The sequence below is a fragment of the Emys orbicularis genome, chromosome 7 (assembly GCF_028017835.1).
Source record: "Emys orbicularis isolate rEmyOrb1 chromosome 7, rEmyOrb1.hap1, whole genome shotgun sequence".
In the NCBI taxonomy this organism is placed as follows: Eukaryota; Metazoa; Chordata; order Testudines; family Emydidae; genus Emys; species Emys orbicularis.
Window position 1 is genome coordinate 84,160,450 of NC_088689.1, and position 19,639 is coordinate 84,180,088.

A 19,639-nucleotide genomic window follows, 5' to 3' on the forward strand; every position below is an offset into this window, starting at 1 on the left:
GTTATGTATGTAGGAATTAATTTGGAAATCTATGGCCTGAGAAATGGGGCAGCTGAAATTGGAGCATCACCTTTTCATTGTGCTATTTTTTTTTCTGAGTTTCAATAAAGTTTTGTTATGATTGGGTAACAGCTATTTTGAGTTTTATTTCCTAGAAATTTAAATCTAGACAACTGAATGATTTAATATTTTAGGCAGGCCTTACAAAATTTTACTTGAGTGAGTAAGCATTCCTTTTTTTTTGATAGGCAAGTAAAATATTGATAGTTTTAAAAAATAATTATTTAATGTTTGCAGTAAGTGCAGGTAAGTAGAGTTTTGTCTGGCTGGAATTGAACTGGAAATAATTGGTGATGCTCTTCTAAGCTCCACCCATTTATCCCACCACAATGTAATTTAATTCACAGTAAATTGTGCAGCTTCATAAGATTTTCTTTCCTTTCTTATATAAATTTCTTTAAAATTTGTTTCTAGTTTTCACTTCCCATTTTATAATTTTCAGTTACCAAATGAATATTTTGTACTTGTTTCCTGACGTTAGTAAAATTTCAGATTGTACACAATTTTTTTCTAAGAAGTTTCACATTTACAATGCTTATCTATGCTGAAAACAACCAATTGAGTGCTTCATTATGATCCTTACTGTGAGAACAACACAAAACTGATAAGCAAATATCTTGCACTGTTCTTGCTGCCAGTGACATCTTCCAGTATATTGAAGTTCCACAAGTCAAAAAAGTTGAAATAATTTGACCAGACTATACTTTGTCAGGATTTGCAATTAGAAGTCGGTGGAACTTGTGATCCCAAAGTCCTTTAGGTGCATTTGAAAATCCAATCTTTAGTGCTTAAATATGGGCTTAGGAGCCTAACTTTAGGCTTCAATATTTTGGCCTGTATTCACAATAACTTTGTTAATAAATTGAAGCAATTTTGTTCTGAGGTGACTTTTTTTTTTATTTTTTGGCCACTAAGGCTTAAAACTTTGGTTGACATTGCAGTGGTGGTCAGGGGTGTGAAAAATCCACACATGAGTGTTGTAGCTATCCCAAGCCTACCTAATGCCTTATGACTTATGTAGATGCAGCTAGGCCAAGAGAAGACTGCTTCCGTTGACCTAGCTACTGCCAGTCGGGGTGGTGCCACTCGTACAGCGATGGGAAAACTGTTGCAGAGGGCTACCTCTGCTCTGTGGATTACACTGTTGTGCCATGGTGTAGATATGGTTTAACAGAGAAATTTTTAATAAAAAACAAAAACAAAGAAAACATTTTAGCTCTTAACTTTACCCTTAATTTTAAACACATGAATAATATCACTGAAGTCAGTTACTATTTAGGTTTGTAAAGTTGCATGCATATTTAAGTGTGAGCAGAATCAGGGCCTTAATTTACAATATTTTATATTTTGTGTATAGCAGCTTCATAAAAATCAAATAAGGTACCCTGCCAGGAATGGCATTAAAAAAACTGCATTTATCATTTAATTCATTATAAATTTTAATCTGTAGTTGCAATAGCACAAGTTTTCAGATTAGTTTCACAAGTCCTCAACCTGATTTAAATAATGATTTTTTAAAAAGTGGTTTAAATTAATGATTAAATCATTCCACTCTGTTCTACCAGTTCCTGGAAAGCAATTTAGGATTGAAATTGTCAACTGGCTTATTCAAGGGAAAAGATGAGAATTAGGGCTGCTCTAATAAGTATCCTCACCTGTAGCATAGGGGCACTTCTTGACAGTTAGGCCATGTATACACTAATGAGTTTAGAGCAGCATAACTGAACCGATGCATCTGTACTACTTTAAGATCACTCGTATAGCCGCTCTATGCTGATAGGGAGAGAGCTCTCCCATCGACAGAATAAAACCACCTCAATGAGCAGGAGTAGCTGTGTTGGTGGGAGAAGCTCTCCCGCCGACATGGTGATGTGCACACTACCAATTATGCCAGCAAAACTTATGATGCTCAGGGAGGTGTTTTTTTTCACACCCCCGAGTGACGTAAGTTTTGCCGGCATAAATTGTAGTGTAGATACGACCTTACAATTTACACAGTTTATGATCTTGCCTTTCTCTTGCACGCTTCGTTGATTTAAAACAGAATACTTGAATGAGGTGACCATAGTTCTGGGAGGAATTGGTTTGGGTACTGTGTCTAACAGTGCCATACATGTGCTGTAAAAATGTGTGTGCTGGAAATATTGCAGTTAATCCTTTGGAATCCAAGCATTGTGTAAATCTTAGTGCGTCTACACTTAGAACACTACGGTGGCACAGCTGTGCCACTGTAGCTTCAGTGTAGATGCTACCTACTCTGATGGGAAGGATTCTCCTGTTGGTGTAGGTAATCCCCATCTAGAGGCGGTATCTAGGCTTACAGAAGAATTCTTCAGTCGACCTAGCACTGTCTGCATGGGGACTTAAGTTGGCTTAACTAAACCACTCAGGGATGTGCATTTTTCGCACATCTGATTGATGTAGTTATGCTGACCTAATTTTCTAGTGTAGACCAGGCCTAAGTCTTTTCTGATGTATAGTACTTGTTCTGTATGGTGGGACTTAGAATGTACTTGTTTTTGTTATAACAACAATTTTAAAAAGTGGCATGCACTAGGTGCTTTGAACAAAGAGTTAAGTTTAAACTTGTGTGCATGTATGCAGATTGAAAAAAATTCAGGAATATACTAGAGCATGGCTAATTCTGGCATTAAGTCCGCATTATGACTTAACCAGGTAATGATCCAACTTTCTAGGAAAAGTTGGGATTCCTGGTTTTTCAGGAATGGCAGTGCTGTACGTCTAGTAGGTTAGGGTGAAGAATGTACATTCTTATTACTTTCAGACTTGAACTTTGCTGATCTGTTGCCAGTATTTCCAGAGCAATCTTTTTGCTGTTCCAGCTGGAACTACTGTGGCTGACAGGGAAGGGCTCCAAAATGAAGTGTAAACTGCTCTTCAAAATTATAGTGAATCAATGACATAGGGAGCTGGGAAGGCCTTGTGGGGGTCATTTAGTGCCTTTGTATCCCTGGAGTACAGTACTGGGGTGGGGATGACTTAAAAGATTGGATGCAATTACAAGCCCAGCACTTTGCATTCCCAGTAGAAAAAAAGATAGTTCTTCTGTGGAAGTAATGGATTGAAATTCTTATTTGTAATGTGCAAAGACTAGCTACTGATGAATGCATTTTCAAGTGAGTTCAGTAAGTGAGCAGGGAAACAATCAGGAAGAATTGTATATTTACTAGATATCTGACAAGGCCGGTTAGAGTTGTTTTAGAGGAGAGGGAACTGTCCTAAAGTGGGATCCAGCATTAGAGTCCTTGTGGGAAGTCCAGCCTGTCTTCCCTCCCCGGAGCCAAGAGCTGACTTTCCTAGAAAGGCCACTGTGTCAGAACCCTTTGAGGGGAAGGAGAGTATCTTTTATATCTGCTTCTGACTAGTATGTATCTGTTATATGCTGAGTCCTGCTGTTCATCTAAATCTTCATAGGTTTGGACCAAATTTCTTTTCTAGTATATGTTTCATTTTGTGCAGTCTTAAAAGAGAGCCTCCCTCAAGTGATCTGCATGTTTGATTCACACCTCCCAGCCTAATTTAATGTGTTGAATGAATGCTCCACATAATAAACAGGATAAGAGGAGAATTCATAGAGTCATTTGAAATGTGGTATGTCCCCTTTTCTTTATGCTTGTTTGGGACATCCATTAGCAGATACTAACTCTTGTACGGTACCTAGCACAATGGTGCCCCAAGGAGCTACCATAATATATATAACAAATAACCTTTGACTGGGGATTTTGTAATTGTGAGTTTAATCTTCCACTGTCTTTGGGTTTGTGTGATGTCCCTATGGCCAGGTCTATCGGTATAACTACGAATTTTTCACCCCCCTGAACAATGTAGTTATATCAACCTAACCACTGATGTAGATAGGGCTATGTCAGTGGGAAAGTTTCTCCTGTCAACATAGCTACTGCCTCTTGCAGAGGTGGATTAACTATGCCGATGGGAGAGCTTCTCCCATGGGCGTAGGAGCATCTTCACTTAAGTGCTACAGTGGTGCAGCTGCGCCAATGCAGAGTTTTAAGTGATTCCTGCCAGTTTCATGTGTGACTAGTTTCCCATTTGATTGTTGCCTTGTGTCTAATAAGCTAACCAATCAAAATACATTAAACTCAAAAGGACCTATGAGACAGAAGTCTGAGTAATGGAACTTACTTCATTCTGTTAACGAGAAAAATTCCAGGCTGGTTGGAGGTGCCCAGTGGTCCATTTGATTTAAAATACTGACAGTTGACCTTATGAACTTCTAGCTAACCTGCATTATCTGTAATATGGACTAAACTGTGGTTCTCTACATGTTCTTCCCCTCAATTGACTTTCTGTAATGTATATTTGAGGAAGTGGAATGAGCACTGTATGTGTGTGTTCTCCTTTTAGGTGTCTGCATTGTAAATGGCTCAGCAAAGTTCTGTGTATGTTCTGTTGTTTAATTATGACAAACTCATTGTTGATTTGATAGCAAATATGCACTGGCATCTGTTACCTGTCAGTTTGTCACCACTACTCGAATACTGGAAGTCTTAACATATATTTGGAGGAGAGGGAATGTCTTTCGTAATCATTTTCCTTCTCTTTCACCCTTAAAAGTCACACATCATCGTGACCATCCCTGTAGATTAGGCCTGGGTACAGCTCCCTTGAGATCTTCTCAGTGCCCTGCAACCATGCCACAAAAAGCTGTAGTCTACCTTCCCAGTAATCCAAGACCTATCAGGTTAGAAAGTGAAGGCAAAAAGAGTGTGGCTGTGTATTGAGCCATATCCAGAGTTATGAACCATCAGTGGTTTAGGTGCATTTTTACCGGGCTTGAAAAATGTTGACGTTCGCTAGCTAGAGACCAATACATAAGATGAGAGGTGGTACTCTTAGTAAGGTCCAGGGGCAGAAACACTTTGGTATAAAGTCTAATATTGTACCTGGCACCTTCATAGAGGCAAATCTTTTGTATCAGCCTCTGGTTTGCACTAAGTAGATGTCTGATAAACTTGAAGTTATTGCTTTCTTGTTTCCTCCCATGAAGCTGTTGGAAAGGAGAATGTGTGTCTGTGTCTTTGTCTCTTCCTCTTTTTCACTAGAGCCACCTGACTGTTCTTGGGAGGCTTGAAGGGGCAGGGTGGTAGAGATCCTTTCCCTGCATCTCTTTTTGTCCTTAGTCCACTGTGAACAACTGTCAGTGCCTCCCTCTGCTGCTACTTTAAATGTTGTGGGACTGCAGCAGCAGTAAAGCTAATTTGATTCTTGTCACTTTCCCTGATGCCCAGAAGGTGTTGAACAGGAGCAATGAAACTGATCAGAATCTTGTCAGCTTTGCTTTGCTGTTTCTTGGGTAAACCTAGGTGTAACAGCAAAGGGACAGGAGCAGTCTGCCTGTGGGAGACATATGTTAACCTGCAAAAAATCCTCTGATTTTGGACACACTTGTGGCTATTACCCATCACAGTTGAGGATTTGCATGCACTGGTCCAGATTTGGGTTTGCAAAGTAGACTTGCATTTGTTTATATACCTGAGGGATGAAAGACAGCCCTCTGGTTTTTTTTTTTATGTCAAATTCTGTAGAATTTGATGGTTTAGCCTTCTCCCTGCCTTGCAGCTAAAGTTTGCTTGCCACTGCCAAGTGGATTTTTAAACCCTGATTTTTGACTCTTTTTGAGGAGTCAACATAACTGAGTGGGACAATTTGCTAGTTAACCTCACTTTATTTTTTTTCTTCCCATCTCACTTAGGCTAAGCCATGACGTCAGGATCTGGGCATGTGGACTCCAAGGCTGAACTCACTGCTTTGCTGGAGCAATGGGAGAAAGAACATGGCAGTGGGCAAGACATGGTCCCTATCCTCACCAGGTAAGCTCTGTTAAATAAGTTCTGAGATGCAAATACCTCTGAGGCATGACAGCAGTTTTGGCATGTGGTGACTTATACTTGAAGTTGTTAAAGTAGCTGATCAGTTTCTGGTAGCTTACATTCTTTTTGGCCTAAAAATTGAGCAATGTGCAATACTTCATAGTTCTTGTCAAAACAGTATGGTGTTACTTTGTATAGATTTTATATAAACTGTCTCAAAAATATTTGAGTTTAATACACTTAATGTTTCTCTCATTCTTCTACTATTTGAGATTTAGACAAGGGAGAAAAGTTAGATCTGCCCCTGAAACTTGTAAAACACTAGTCTGGGCTGGAGAGTTACGAGTTTATTCCATCTGGTTGGGGTTACAGAGAGTCTTGCCATAACAGTGATCAGATTGTGTGAAGGCATGCAAGAGACTCACATAAGATGAACTGAGGTGAGTAGAGAGAGAAAGTTTGTGAGGTTGGCTTGCCAATTCCAGTGGAGAGTTTTGAAAATGAGCAGTGGCTTCCCCCCTCCTTTAGGGGAATCCTCTAATGAACAGGGAACCAGTGGCACTTTGTGGATAGGATGCTGGTCCTATTTTGTATGTGTGAGGAGGTGCTCTTTCCCCTGACCGTTGCTGCCTTGACTAAAGCTCTGTTTTGGTGGGAAGAGGTAGTAGCACTGATTGCCTCAAGTAACTCAGGGTAGGAGGAGAGAGGTGTGAGGTTTCTTTCACTAACTCATGAAAAATAGGGGGCAAGAGCAGAATGGTACTCGTTGAATGGACAGCAGTATTGCCATTCTCAGACCTTTAAAAATCATGAGTTAGCCCCCAAAATATCACGTTTGTTTTAAAAATCATGAGATGTTAAAAACATACATTTAGGGCTTTTATTTGTTTTCTGTTTTCCTGAGACTTCAGGGTACATTCAGTTGATGATTTTAGGCTTTTCCCTGCAACCACAGGGGCTAGAAACGTACTCTTTTTTTAAGTGTAAGCCAAGATCCTCATGTGTTCTCTAGCTTTCTGAGCTAGGGTTTTAAAAAAAAAACACCAAATATTACCAGATGTGCAAAATATTAAGAGTTTGCAACAATAAGATAGATAGCATCTATCTTGGCCCTTGAGGATTCCTGTCCAAGAATCCTCAGACATATCCAGTTGTCCTAGTCCACTTAAAAAAAAAAATTATATATCTGGGGTGTGTGTGGAGGGGAGGTCATATCGTTCAGAGCAGTCTTGCATTCCTGCTGCTCTGGAGAAGTACTTGGTCTCTGTGTTCTCTACATCATCAGTGTCCAAGTAAGTTATCCTCAGAGTTTCCCCCGATCTTGCTTTTAGGACTCAACATGGTACACTGATTACACATGTTTGGCAGAGAGGATAGAAGCACCAACACCGTCTTGCAGATGCTGAGGCTGATTACACCAGTGGTTCTCAAACTTTTTTACTGGTGGCTGTTAGAGGGCTTATTCCTTCACCCTCTCACTTCTCTGGTCCTTCTCGCATGAACAGAGAGCAACAATGTCCGAAGGTGCAAACAATTCAATGTTTATTGGGGTGAACTTCCAGAAAGCAATGATTCCAATTTCCTTCCTCAGTGTCCCCCTTCCCAGCTCTGATGCCACAGAGTTTTGCCTGTGTCCCTGTTCCCATTCCCCCCCTTAGCAAAACATGATTCCAATTCCCCCCTCCTTACTTCCTGATTGACTGCAGACTATATAGTGAAACTTGAGTTCTGCTTAGCTATACCTTAACCAATCATTTTACTGAAATTTAACTAATCAATCCTAACATATTGTAACATGATTATCTAACCAATTCTAACCCACCACCTTAATTGGTTTACACCCAACAAAATTAATTATACAGCAGACAGAAACAATCACAGAACCAGACAGAGATTATACAGACAAACAATAGGGAAATGGGGACTACAGTGATAGAACAACAAAGAAATGAGGATTTCACACCCCAGCTATTGATAAGTGAGTTCTTGCTAGACAGGATGCTATCAAACTAAGGGTATGTCTACAGTACGAAATTAATTCGAATTTTTTCTATTCGAATTTTCGGAAGCGATTTTATACATTCAGTGTTGTGTGTCCCCACTAAAGCGTGTGAATTTGGCGGAGTGCGTCCACAGTACTGAGGCTAGCATCGAATGTCGGAGCGGTGCACTGTGGGAAGCTATCCCACAGTTCCCACAGTCCCCGCCGCCCATTGGAATTGTGGGTTAAGCTCCCAGTGCATGATGGGGGAAAAACATTCTCGTGGGTGTTTCTGGGTGTGTGCCGTCACTTGCTCCTCCCTCCATGAAAGCTACGGCAGACGCCATACTGCCAGCAGACGGTGCACTGCCTGTCTCCTGGTACTATGAATCCACCTCGCATGTCCTCTTGTCTTTCTATCTACTCTTTTATCTAACTATTTCACACCTTTTTTCGGCCACCGTGAATTGAGCAGCACAGCTTCCATCGCAAACTCTGCTCTCCCGCTCTTGCATCGATAGCTACTTTTTCCATGTTGTCTGTCCTGGGCTCGCATGCAAGCTACAGAAGGCAACAATTCCCCGCCATTTTTCGGCCATCGTGAACTGAGCCGTACAGCTTCCACCGCAAACTCTGCTCTCCCGCTCTTGCAGCTCTAGCGAGCTTCCCGACTCTGTGAAAGCTACAGAAGACAACCATTTACCGCCTTTTATCGGCCATCTTGACCCGAACAGGCCTCCTACATTTCGTGCCCTTTTTCCAGGATTACCCGTGCAGGCGCCATAGCGCGGCAATCGTGGAGCCTGCTCAGATCTCCGCTGCAGTTTTGACCATTGTAAATACCTCGCGCGTTATCCAGCAGTATGTGCAGTACCTGCAAAACCGGGCGAGGAAGCGACGACAGTGCGATTACTGATGAGGACATGGACACAGACGTTCCTAGAAGCACGGCATGTGGCGATTGGGAGATCATGGTGGCATTGGGCCAGGTTCATGCCGTGGAACGCTGATTCTGGGCCCGGGAAACAAGCACAGACTGGTGGGACCGCATAGTGTTGCAGGTCTGGGATGATTCCCAGTGGCTGCGAAACTTTTGTATGCGTAGGGCCACTTTCATGGAACTTTGTGACTTGCTGTCCCCTGCCCTGAAGCGCAAAGACACCAAAATGAGAGCAGCCCTCACAGTTGAGAAGCGAGTGGCCATAGCACTATGGAAGCTTGCAACGCCCGACAGCTACCGGTCAGTCGGGAATCAGTTTGGAGTGGGCAAATCTACCGTAGGGGCTGCTGTGCTGCAAGTAGCCAACGCAATCATTGACCAGCTGCTATCAAGGGTAGTGACTTTGGGAAATGTGCAGACCATTGTGGATGGCTTTAATGCGCTGGGGTTCCCTAACTGCGGCGGGACGATAGACGGAACGCATATCCCTATCTTGGCCCCGGCACACCGGGGCGGCCAGTACATAAACCGCAAGGGGTACTTTTCCATGGTGCTGCAACCACTGGTGGATAACAAGGGACGTTTCACTGACATCAATGTGGGATGGCCGGGAAAGGTGCATGATGCTCGCATCTTCAGGAACTCTGGTCTGTTTGAACAGCTGCAGGAAGGGACTTACTTCCCAGACAAGAAAATTACTGTTGGGGATGTTGAAATGCCTATAGTTATCCTCGGGGACCCAGCCTACCCCTTAATGCCATGGCTCATGAAGCCGTACACAGGCACCCTGGACAGTAGTAAGGAGCAGTTCAACTATAGGCTGAGCAAGTGCAGAATGGTGGTAGAATGTGCTTTTGGAGGTTTGAAAGCGCGCTGGCGCAGTTTACTGACTCGGTTAGATCTCAGCACAACCAGTATTCCAATTCTAATTGCTGCTTGTTGTGTGCTCCACAATATCTGTGAGAGTAAGGGGGAGACGTTTGATGGTGGGTTGGGAGGTTGAGGCAACTCGCCTGGCGGCCAATTTCACACAACCAGACAACAGGTCGATTAGAAGAGCGCAGCAGGGCGCGCTGCGCATCAGAGAAGCTGTGAAAGCCAGTTTAATGACTGGCCAGGGTACGGTGTGACAGTTGTGTGTGTTTCTCTTGAAGTTACCTGCCCCCTATATATATATATATGAAAGGAAATAAAGTCAAAATTGTTTAAAAACTGTTCATTATTTGTTGCACAACACATTGAGAGAAATCCGAAGGTAGACTGGGGGAGGGGGGAGGTATTGGGTTAGGGGGGTGGAGGAGGGAACGACAAGTCCAGAAACCAAATCAAAAGTTCGCATATGCCAGCTTTCTGCTGCTTGGGCGATCCTCTGGGGTTGAGTGTGTGGGTCCCCGTAGCCTCCCCCTCGTGTTGTTGGGCATCTGGGTGAGGAGGCTATGGAACTTGGGGAGGAGGGAGGGTGGTTATACAGGGGCTGCAGCGGCAGTCTGTGGTCTTGCTGCCTTTCCCGCATTAGATCCACCATACAGCAGAGCATGTCAGTTTGCTCCCCCATGAGCTCGACCATAGCGTCCTGCCTACTCTCATCGTGCGCGTCCCTCCTCTCTTTGTGTTCCTGTAATGCTTTACGGGACTCCACAATTGTTTGCCTCCATGCATTCAGCTGGGCCCTATCAGTGCGGGAGGACTGCATGAGCTCGGCGAACATGTCGTCCCGAGTTCGTTTTTTCGGCCTTCTAATCTGGACCAGCCTCTGGGACGGAGTAGATAGGGGCCGCGTTGAAACATTTGCACCTGCGGGAGGAGAAAAAGGGAGGGTAGTATTTTAAAAGATACATTTCAGAGAACAAAGGGGACACTTTGGTGTGAGTAAGCCATCACATATGTCCGGGCAACAGAATTCAGCTTGCAGGCAGCCTAGGGGCACGCGGGGTTCTGCTTCTTCTACATTCATTTCAATGCTTTTAAACTGCTGGGCCCCCTTTCCCATAGCAAACAATGCCTGGTGGGTTTGCCATATAAAAGGAGGGCCTGCGGGCTCTCTGGGATGATCGCTTCACACAACACTCCCCCACCCCCACCGCACCCACCGCGTGGCTCCGATGAGGCTCTGAGCAGGGATGAGCCCTTTAAACTAAACGCGAACAGCCCAGCGTGGCTGGGTTTCCCCCCCGCCCCCCACCGCGTGGCTCCGATCAGGCTCTCACTCACCAGAAGTACCTTCTCCAGGGTAATGGTCCGGGAGCCCGCCTTGGGAGTGGGGGGAGGCTATTGGCTCCAGCGTTAAGAATAGTTCCTGGCTACGGGGGAAAATGGATTCCCCACTTGCTGCCTGTGCACTGTCGTTGTCGTCCTCCTCCTCCTCCTCCTCCTCCAATGACTCTTCCTCCTCGCTCCGTGCAATTCCCTCCTTGCAGGTGTCGACGGACAGTGGTGGCGTCACCCCCCCATAATTGCATGCAGCTCACGGTAGAAGCAGAATGTATGGGGCTGTGACCCAGAGCGCCCATTCGCCTCCCTGGCTTTTTGGTATGCTTGCCTGAGCTCCTTGATTTTTGTACGACACTGCTCTGTGTCCCTGGAGTAGCCTCTGTCCGTCATGGCCCTGGAGACTTTAGCGTACGTATTTGCGTTCCTTTTTTGGAACGTAGTTCTGCCATAACAGACTCGTCTCCCCAACATGCGATGAGATCCAGTACCTCCCATTCGGACTATGCTGGAGCTCGTCTGCGAATCCGGGACTGCGTGATCTCCTGTGATGGTGGACTGTGCTGATGGTCACCTGTGCTGATGGTGACCAAACAGGAAATGAAATTCAAAAGTTCCCGGGGCTTTTCCTGCCCACCTGGCTAGTGCATCGGAGTTGAGAGTGTTGTCCAGAGCGGTCACAAGGGAGCATTCTGGGATAGCTTCTGGAGGCCAATAACGTCTAATTGTGTCCACAATACCTTTAACCCAGGATTGCGATCTCGATTTAAGCCCTACTCCACTTGCCGAGGTGGAGTACAGAAATCGGATTAAAGAGCCCTTTAAATAAAAAAAAAAAAATGGTTTGGTCGTGTGGATGGAATCTTTTTTTTTTCGAATTAACTCGGCTAATTCCGAAATAACAGACTAGTGTAGACCAGGCCTGAGTTTTCTTTAAATCTTCTAGGCTCTTCCCTTTCTCTGGAGGTGATAGATTGGATCACCTTTTTAACAGCCCCAAACTGCCTTAGTTCAGTGTGATTGGTGAGGATGTGACCGTTCGCTTCCCAGATTATGGCTGCCTCTGCTCTTTAGCCAAAGGACTTAGCCTAAGAACAAGGCCTTAGACCAGGGGTTCTCAAATTTTTGTACTGGTGACCCCTTTCACATACCAAGCCTCTGAGTGTGACCCCCCCCCCCCCCCTTATACATTAAAAACACTTTTTTATATATTTAACACCATAATAAATGCTGAAGGCAAAGCCGGGTTTGGGGTGGAGGCTGACAGCTCGCGACCCCCCCATGTAATAACCTCACGACCCCCTGAGGGGTGCTGACCCCCAGTTTGAGAACCCCTGCCTTAGACTATCATAGTGAGAGAAGGCCTATAAACAGGCAGACTGATTTTGATTCTTGTTTTGTACCTCTATAACTAGCTAAGTGATAAGAATACACCTAAATTCTTAAAGTATAGGCCTTTGCAGACAGGCCTGAATATCTATATCCTAACAGTGACCCCTTTCACATAGCAAGCCTCTGAGTGCGACCCCCCCCCCTTATAAATTAAAAACACTTTTAAAATATATTTAACACCATTATAATGCTGGTGGCAAAGTGGGGTTTGGGGTGGAGGTTGGCAGCTCGCGCCCCCCCTGTAATAACCTCGCTACTCCCTGAGTGGTCCCAACCCCCAGTTTGAGAACCCCTGGATTACACTGATGTTTGGAGTGAATGGTTGAGAGGATCTTGATGTTATCAGCACATCTTTCACTGAACAGACTGACTATTGGAACTTACCACAAAGAGTACTTTTACTGTGCAGACAGTTCTAATGGATCTCAGCTCCCTGCAAGCCAACCTCACTGATTCCCTGCTGGACTTGACAAACTCCATGAGCATACACTACTGCAAACAAGGTCCTCCAAGTTAGTCTGAAGGCACTGAGCCTTTTGGGAGAGTGGTTTCCAGAGGCTTTGCTGTAGTTCTGTTCGGCATCGATAGCTTCAGCGGAGTGGTTTTGGAAAGCAGCTGGCTCTTGCTCCTTGCTTTTATGAAAGTGATGCCAAAGCTCAGTACGGATCTGGCATGTTGACATTTTTGGCTTCAGGCAGATATAGAGGTTGCTTTAAGGCAACTGGTGAAGAGGATCCATTGGACTGAGCAGTAGCTGAATTTACATTGCTGTAGAAAGCAGTAAGAGAGTCCCAACTTTCAGGAGCTCAGCAGCATAGCTTTACTCCATCATCTGCTTTGAGGACAGGACGTAGAAGTGCTCCAGACTGGCGTCTGCCTAGATTTAAGGGAGTCTCTTGGGGTGTCTCCGCTCTGGATATTAGATGCTCCCCACAGAGATTGATTGTGCTCTGTGATGTTTCAAGGCACATCCGACTCTTTTGTATATTGTTATAGACTCTAAGACAGAGGAACTTGTGGTCATGCTTGTTAGTGAGTGACATTTTTCTGTTTCCTTCCTCCTTCCGAGTTGAAATAGAGGAAATCTTCGAGGGGTAAAACTGCATGAAATGTGCTGACAGCACACACCAAAGTGTGGTGTTGCAGGCTGTACTGAAGCATCATGAGAAATGCTCTGAAAAAAATGATTTGTCAGCTATAGGCAAACTCTCATGGTGTCAAGGCTTCAATGTAACCTGTAGTAACTATTACAAATGTGACAGTAAAATTAAATGGCAATAAATGGAAGTAGTCAGTGACTCAGAGTGACAGGCAGCATATAAAACAATGTCTCCAAATAGGCTTGTATATCCCAGAGTGTCAGAAGGGTGGTTTTTTTAATGCTGATGGGAGAGCTCTCTCCCATTGGCATAGAGCGTTTTCACCAGAGCTGTATGTACACATGGCCTAACTTATGCCACTTAGGAGTGTGTGTGTTTGTAAGTAAAGGAGGTAGAAAGCTACCTATGTATGTCCCCTTCCCTCACCCTCCCTCAGATGTGCGGAGGTTAGCTCAGGTGCACTTGAGGATCTGACCCATAGTCTTTTCAAATATAACCTGCAAAGAGAAGATAAAGAGAGTGGCAATGAACAAAACAAAATGGGGGGCATGTGCTTTTGCTTTGTCTTCACGTGAAAAACTCTAGGTTCTGCATTGTATGGATGACTGGAGAACTAGTAGGTGTATGACGTCAGATACACCAAGGAAGTCAAGGAAACATTAACTGAGAGGGAGCTTACTCTTATTCAGTTTGTTCAAGACCTTATTTTTGTTTCTGTTTTTTTTAAACAACACCTGTTGAACTAAGCACTTGGGAAGGAGGGGAAGGGAAACTTAATTATTCACCACTCCCACTTCTTCAGTTAAGGGTTGACAGAGCCACCAATCAAAATTTGATTTATCCAACCAAAAAGGAAAAATGGGACTAAACACTCAAGGCATTTTTTGGTGGGGGGGGGTGAGGGGGGAAATCAAACAAACTTTCTTGGAGGGTGGTTGTGGGTGAGGCAAGAACTCTTTCAGACCACTGTCATGCATTTTAAAGAAACAAATTTCTCTTTCCACTTCACAGGTCAGCTTTAGAAAATGAGTGCTTTTGAGTTTTGACTAGCTAAGTGATTGCACCCATTCATCTCAGTTACAAACATAGTCCGTGATATCTCTCTCACACACACACACACACACACACACACACACACACACACACACACACACACACACCCCACATCTAGATTTGACTATGGTAATGTTCTCTTCCATGGGACCGACTGCTCATAACGTGATTTGACTGCCCACGGAAGCCAGGTGGCCTGATGTTACATGTGTGTTCTGTCCTATCTGTCAGTTCAGTCTGAAATTCAAGATGCTTGAAAGGCCTAGGGATGTAAAAGTGTAACTGGTTAACCAATAAGCAAGTCTTATCGGTTTAGGTCAGGGGTCTCAAACACGCGGGCCGCATGCGGCCCGCAGGGCTATTGCCTGCGGCCTGCCAAGAGGCCTGCGCCGCCCCCCCCCGCCTACCTCCAGGCCAGGGGTGGGCAAACTACAGCCCGTGGGCTGCATCCAGCCCGCGGGATTGCCCCCCCATGGCCCCGCGAGCCCCGCGCCGCTCCCTGAAGCGGCTGGCATCACGTCCCTGCGGCCAGAAGGGGGAGGAGGAGGGGGGGGAAAGCAGAGGGCTCCGTGTTGTCCTGGCTTCCAGGCACCACCCCCCTGTAGCTCCCATTGGCCGGGAACGGGGAAGCGAGGCCAATGGGAGCTTCCTGGAGGAGCGGCAAGCAGCGTGAGGAGCCCTGCGTCCCCCCTCCCCCAGGGGCCGCAGGGACATGGTTCCAGCTGCTTCCCGGAGCGGAGCGGCACGGGGGAAGGGCAGGGCCGGGGCCAGGGCAGGCAGGCAGTCTGCCCTGGCCCCGGTGTGCGCCGCTGCCACCCTGGAGCCGCTCTAGGTAAGCAGCTCTGGGCCAGAGCCCGAAGCCCTCCTGCACCCCGCCCCCAACCCCCTGCCCTGAGCCCCCTGCCGCATCCCACACCCCTGCTGCACCCCAACTCCCTGCCCTGAGCCCCCTGCCTGAACCCCAAGCTTCTGCCACACCCCGCACTCCCTCCTGCACCCTGCACCCCAACTCCCTGCCCTGAGCCACCTGCTGCACCCCGCACCCCAACCCCCTGCCACAGCCTGCACCCCGACCCCCTGCCGCACCCCTCCTGCACCCTACACCTCAACTCCCTGCCCTGAGCACCCGCCACACCCCTCCTGCACCCTCTGGGGGCAGGGAGGGGGGAAAATGGGGTAGGGACTTCGGGGAAGGGGTTGGAATGGGGGCAGGGAAGGAGTGGGAAGAGGCGGGGCAGGGACGGGGCCTCATGGAAGGGGTGGAGTGGGGACAGGGGCAGCGATGGGGTGAGGTGTCAGTGATGCGGCCCTCGGGCCAATGAACTAGTCCTCATGTGGCCCTCGTGATCATTTGAGTTTGAGACCCCTGGTTTAGGTTAACAATTAAACTACGCTGCCTCCCATGCCTGGGTTCCCTGCGGCCAGCCCTGGGCAGCCACAGTGCCGGTTCCGGGGCCAGCATGGCGGCAGCAGAGGCCTGGTCCGGTGGCCGGAACCCTGGGCACAGGGAGGCAGCAGAGCCCCGCACCTGGGCCGGCAGCTTGGATGCTGGGCACAGGCGGCAGTGGAGCCCTGCATAAAATGTGGGAGTGCTGCAGCACCCCACCCCAGTTCAGCGCCTATGTGAACTCCTTAACGGTTAACTGTTTAACTGATAGAATTTTAATAGGTTAAACGGTACTATTTTTAAACCCTATTTACATCCCTAGAAAGGTCTCACTAGTCTATGGCCTGGTCTACACTAGGAAATTAGGTCTGTATAACTATGTTGCTCTGGGGTGTGAGAAGGCCTCCTGTCGGCGTAGATAAGAATCTTCACTGAAGTGCTACAGCGGTGGTGCTGTAGCAGATTATGTGTAGACAAACCCGTAGACCTGATTTCTCAGATCACATTTCCTCCTCTGTCTCCCCATGGTCTCTGTGCTCAACAGGCACTCTCAAGGTGTTAATTCCCAAGGAAAAATTGTTAGAGTTGACAGTAGGATGTTCTATATAAAGGTGTACCCAATTGTACAACTTGCGGTTGCTAGAAATCCACCAGAGCCCAAATTCGGCAACCTTTTAGTGCAAGATGCAGTTTACTTCTCTTCAGAATCAGGCTGACAGACATGAAATACTGGAACCCTACAGGGCAAAGAGTCTTGTGAAAGTTAATTGTCTCTGGCAAGACAAGTGATTTCCCTGGTCATTACTGATTACAATATTAAGCTGTTGTTAATATTGTAAAGCATGCCCAGATTTGGCAAATTGATGCAGTTCATGATGAAGGAATGTAACAGATACTTTTGCTCCTTTCTGCTCTTCCTCAGAAGCATCTGATATACACCTCTACCCCGATATAACGTGGTCCTCAGGAGACAAAAAATCTCACCGCATTATAGGTGAGAGCACATTATATCGAACTTACTTTGGCCCCCCCATTCCTTGTTCCCTGACCGCCCCCTCCAGAGACCCCTGTCCCTAATCACCCCCAGGACCCCACCCCCTACCCAACCCCCCTGTCCCCTGACTGCTCCGATCTCTATCCACACCCCCCCACCCCCTGACAGGCACTCACCGGCAGCGGCGGGAAGCGGAGCAACGTTGCCCCAGCCCGCTCCACTCCGCCACCTCCCAGCCGCAGCGCTCCGCTTCCCACCGCCGGTGAGTGAGGGGAGGTTGGGGAAAGGATGCCCTCCATACTCACCTGTGGCGGGAAGCGGAGTGATGCGGCCCCAGCCCGCTCTGCTTTCCTTGCCCCAGCCGTGTCACTGGGGGGGAGGGGAGGTTGGGGAAAGGTTCCGCACTCACCTGTGGCGGGAAGCGGAGTGCCGCGGCTGGGAGCTGGCGGAGTGGAGCGGGTTGGGGCCGGGCTGCTCCGCTTCTGCCGCTGCCGGTGAGTGCAGGGGGGATCCCTTCCCCCAAAACCCCTCCCCTGAGCGACAAGGCCGGGGCGAGGGAAGCGGAATGGGCTGCTCCCGGCCCCCCGCTAATCCCCGGGCCACTCTGGGACTGCGGGGCCCCCAAAATTGCCCCCCCCCACAGCTCCTGCCGCCTAGACCCTGGGGGGGGGGGGAGGAGCCCCTGACCGCCCCCAACCGCCCCCAAGACCCTCTGCCCCTTATCCAACGCCCCGGCCCGGCACTCTTAACACACTGCTCAGAGCAGCGTATCAGAGCTTTACCGCATTGTATGCGAACCCGTGTTATATCGGATCGCGTTATATTGGGGTAGAGGTGTATACTGAAAGGTGATGGAGACTGAGTGGAATCCTGCAGCACACTCTAGGGGAAATCCCCAGGAAAAGAGAAGTGCATTTGCTCCTCTAGGAATGAATGTAGCTGCTCGAGTGGCCTTGCCTAACCTGTAATAGACCATAGGCTCATCATCAGCACCTGAAATATCAAAATCCTGACAAGGAGCTATAGGCAGACTCTGTAGCTGCCTCAGTGAGACCTAAACTAAGGGGGGAAGGAAAGACACCATGGGAATAAGATGAATTTGCTGAAGGCTTTGAATTTCAGATCTTGACTTTATCCTAATTCATGTATCCTTCTGCTGGAAAACTTCAGAAAAATAGATAGGGGAGCATTTAATGCCAGAAAATTTGTTGGTCGTCTTTCATTTGTAAAATAATGATCAGTGTCTCTGATGACTTAGCATTTCCCACTCTCAGGTACCTCTTCTGCTCTTCCTAGAGGAGCAGGAACATAGGATTTCTTATAACTGTTCAGGTTGCTAGTCATTGTCTGGAATTTTGCCTATAGCTTTAATGTCATGGCTCAGGCAAGGGGAATGCACAACTTTAAAGCTGCTCCCACAACTCTCCTGCCTGGTACAGATGAACAGTTAGTCTGGTGTAAGGCTCCATGGGGGGCGTGGGGGTAGCTGCTTGAGTCCATCCTTACTCCAGCTGACTAATTGTCTGAGGAATTGAGCAGGGGCCCAGCTGAGCAGGGTTAGATCCCTCAATGTTGTTTCAGGTGGTTGAGGAGGGGGAAGAAATCAGAGGGTATGCCCCCTACGCCAACAGACTGAGCAGGGACGGGGTGGAAAGCCTTTTCATGTGACATTTAGTCTCCTTTACCTCTTGTAGTAGAGTATGTGGTGGTGAGAAATTCCCCCCTCTTTAACCCTCCCTCCAACCTCCCCCCCCCCCCCCAGAGCAAAAATAATAAAGCCCTATGAATTACAGTGGCTCATCTATATGTCAGGGAGGCAAAAAGCAATCTGAAGTGCTGTGCCGGGGAGGCTAGAGTGGGCAGGAGTTTCCTACCTGATATCTTGTAGGCCATCAGTGCCAGAGTTTTGAGGTAGCGTGACGGCAGGATGGTTTTTCTCTTTGTGTCCTCACCTTATGCATCGCATTGAAGCAGTTCAGCTGGATGCACTGCCTCTTTCAGAAGAGGAAAAAGTGCTTTCTCGCCATCGTTGGGACTCAGCAAAGAGAAGCGGTCAAGCTACTTCAGTATAGCCTGCTAGCATATCATTAGAACATTGATATGTGATCAGTGTTTTGGGAGGGGCAGGCATCCTTTCTCACTTGCTCTTATATGTATCCAGTGGATGCCTGGAATCTTCTGGTGGTTCACAGAGTACAGTTTGAATGTGAATTGATGGGTTGTTATAGTATTTTGGCAAATAGACTGTTTAGGAGCTGTCCATTGGGGAAAGAAAATGCATGTGGCATGTTTACTTGATTTTTACTCCCTCCCTAGAATGTCTGAGTTAATTGAGAAGGAGACTGAAGAATACCGCAAGGGGGATCCGGACCCATTTGATGACAGACACCCTGGTAAGGCCTGGCAAACACAATGCCTTGTGTGTGACCCCACTCTGTTTCAGGAGAAAATTAGTCATTCATATGTTTAAAATATACCCAAAAAACTAGCCTGAAGGTCCTCGCTGATGGTTAAGTCCTGGCATCACTACTCAGCTTACTAACCTTGTTTTATAGTTTTGTCACCTGGCATTTCTGACTGTAAGAGGTCTAGGCTCCAGGCACAATTTTGAATGGCTTTTCTGGATGTTGATGTGGGGACTAATTTGGAGATACTTTTCTTGTGCCTTGTCT

General features: G+C 46.9%; 1 protein-coding gene across 1 annotated transcript in view; it reads left to right on the forward strand.

Moving 5' to 3' along the window:
* The first annotated feature begins 5,802 nt into the window (after nucleotides 1–5,802).
* DCAF1 (DDB1 and CUL4 associated factor 1) overlaps nucleotides 5,803–19,639 on the forward strand; it is a 98,781-nt gene continuing 84,944 nt past the window's right edge. Inside the window, exons 1-2 of the mRNA XM_065408140.1 lie at nucleotides 5,803–5,912; nucleotides 19,284–19,360. Of these exons, the coding sequence (XP_065264212.1) occupies nucleotides 5,803–5,912; nucleotides 19,284–19,360 (187 nt within the window). The remainder of the gene's footprint in view (nucleotides 5,913–19,283; nucleotides 19,361–19,639) is intronic.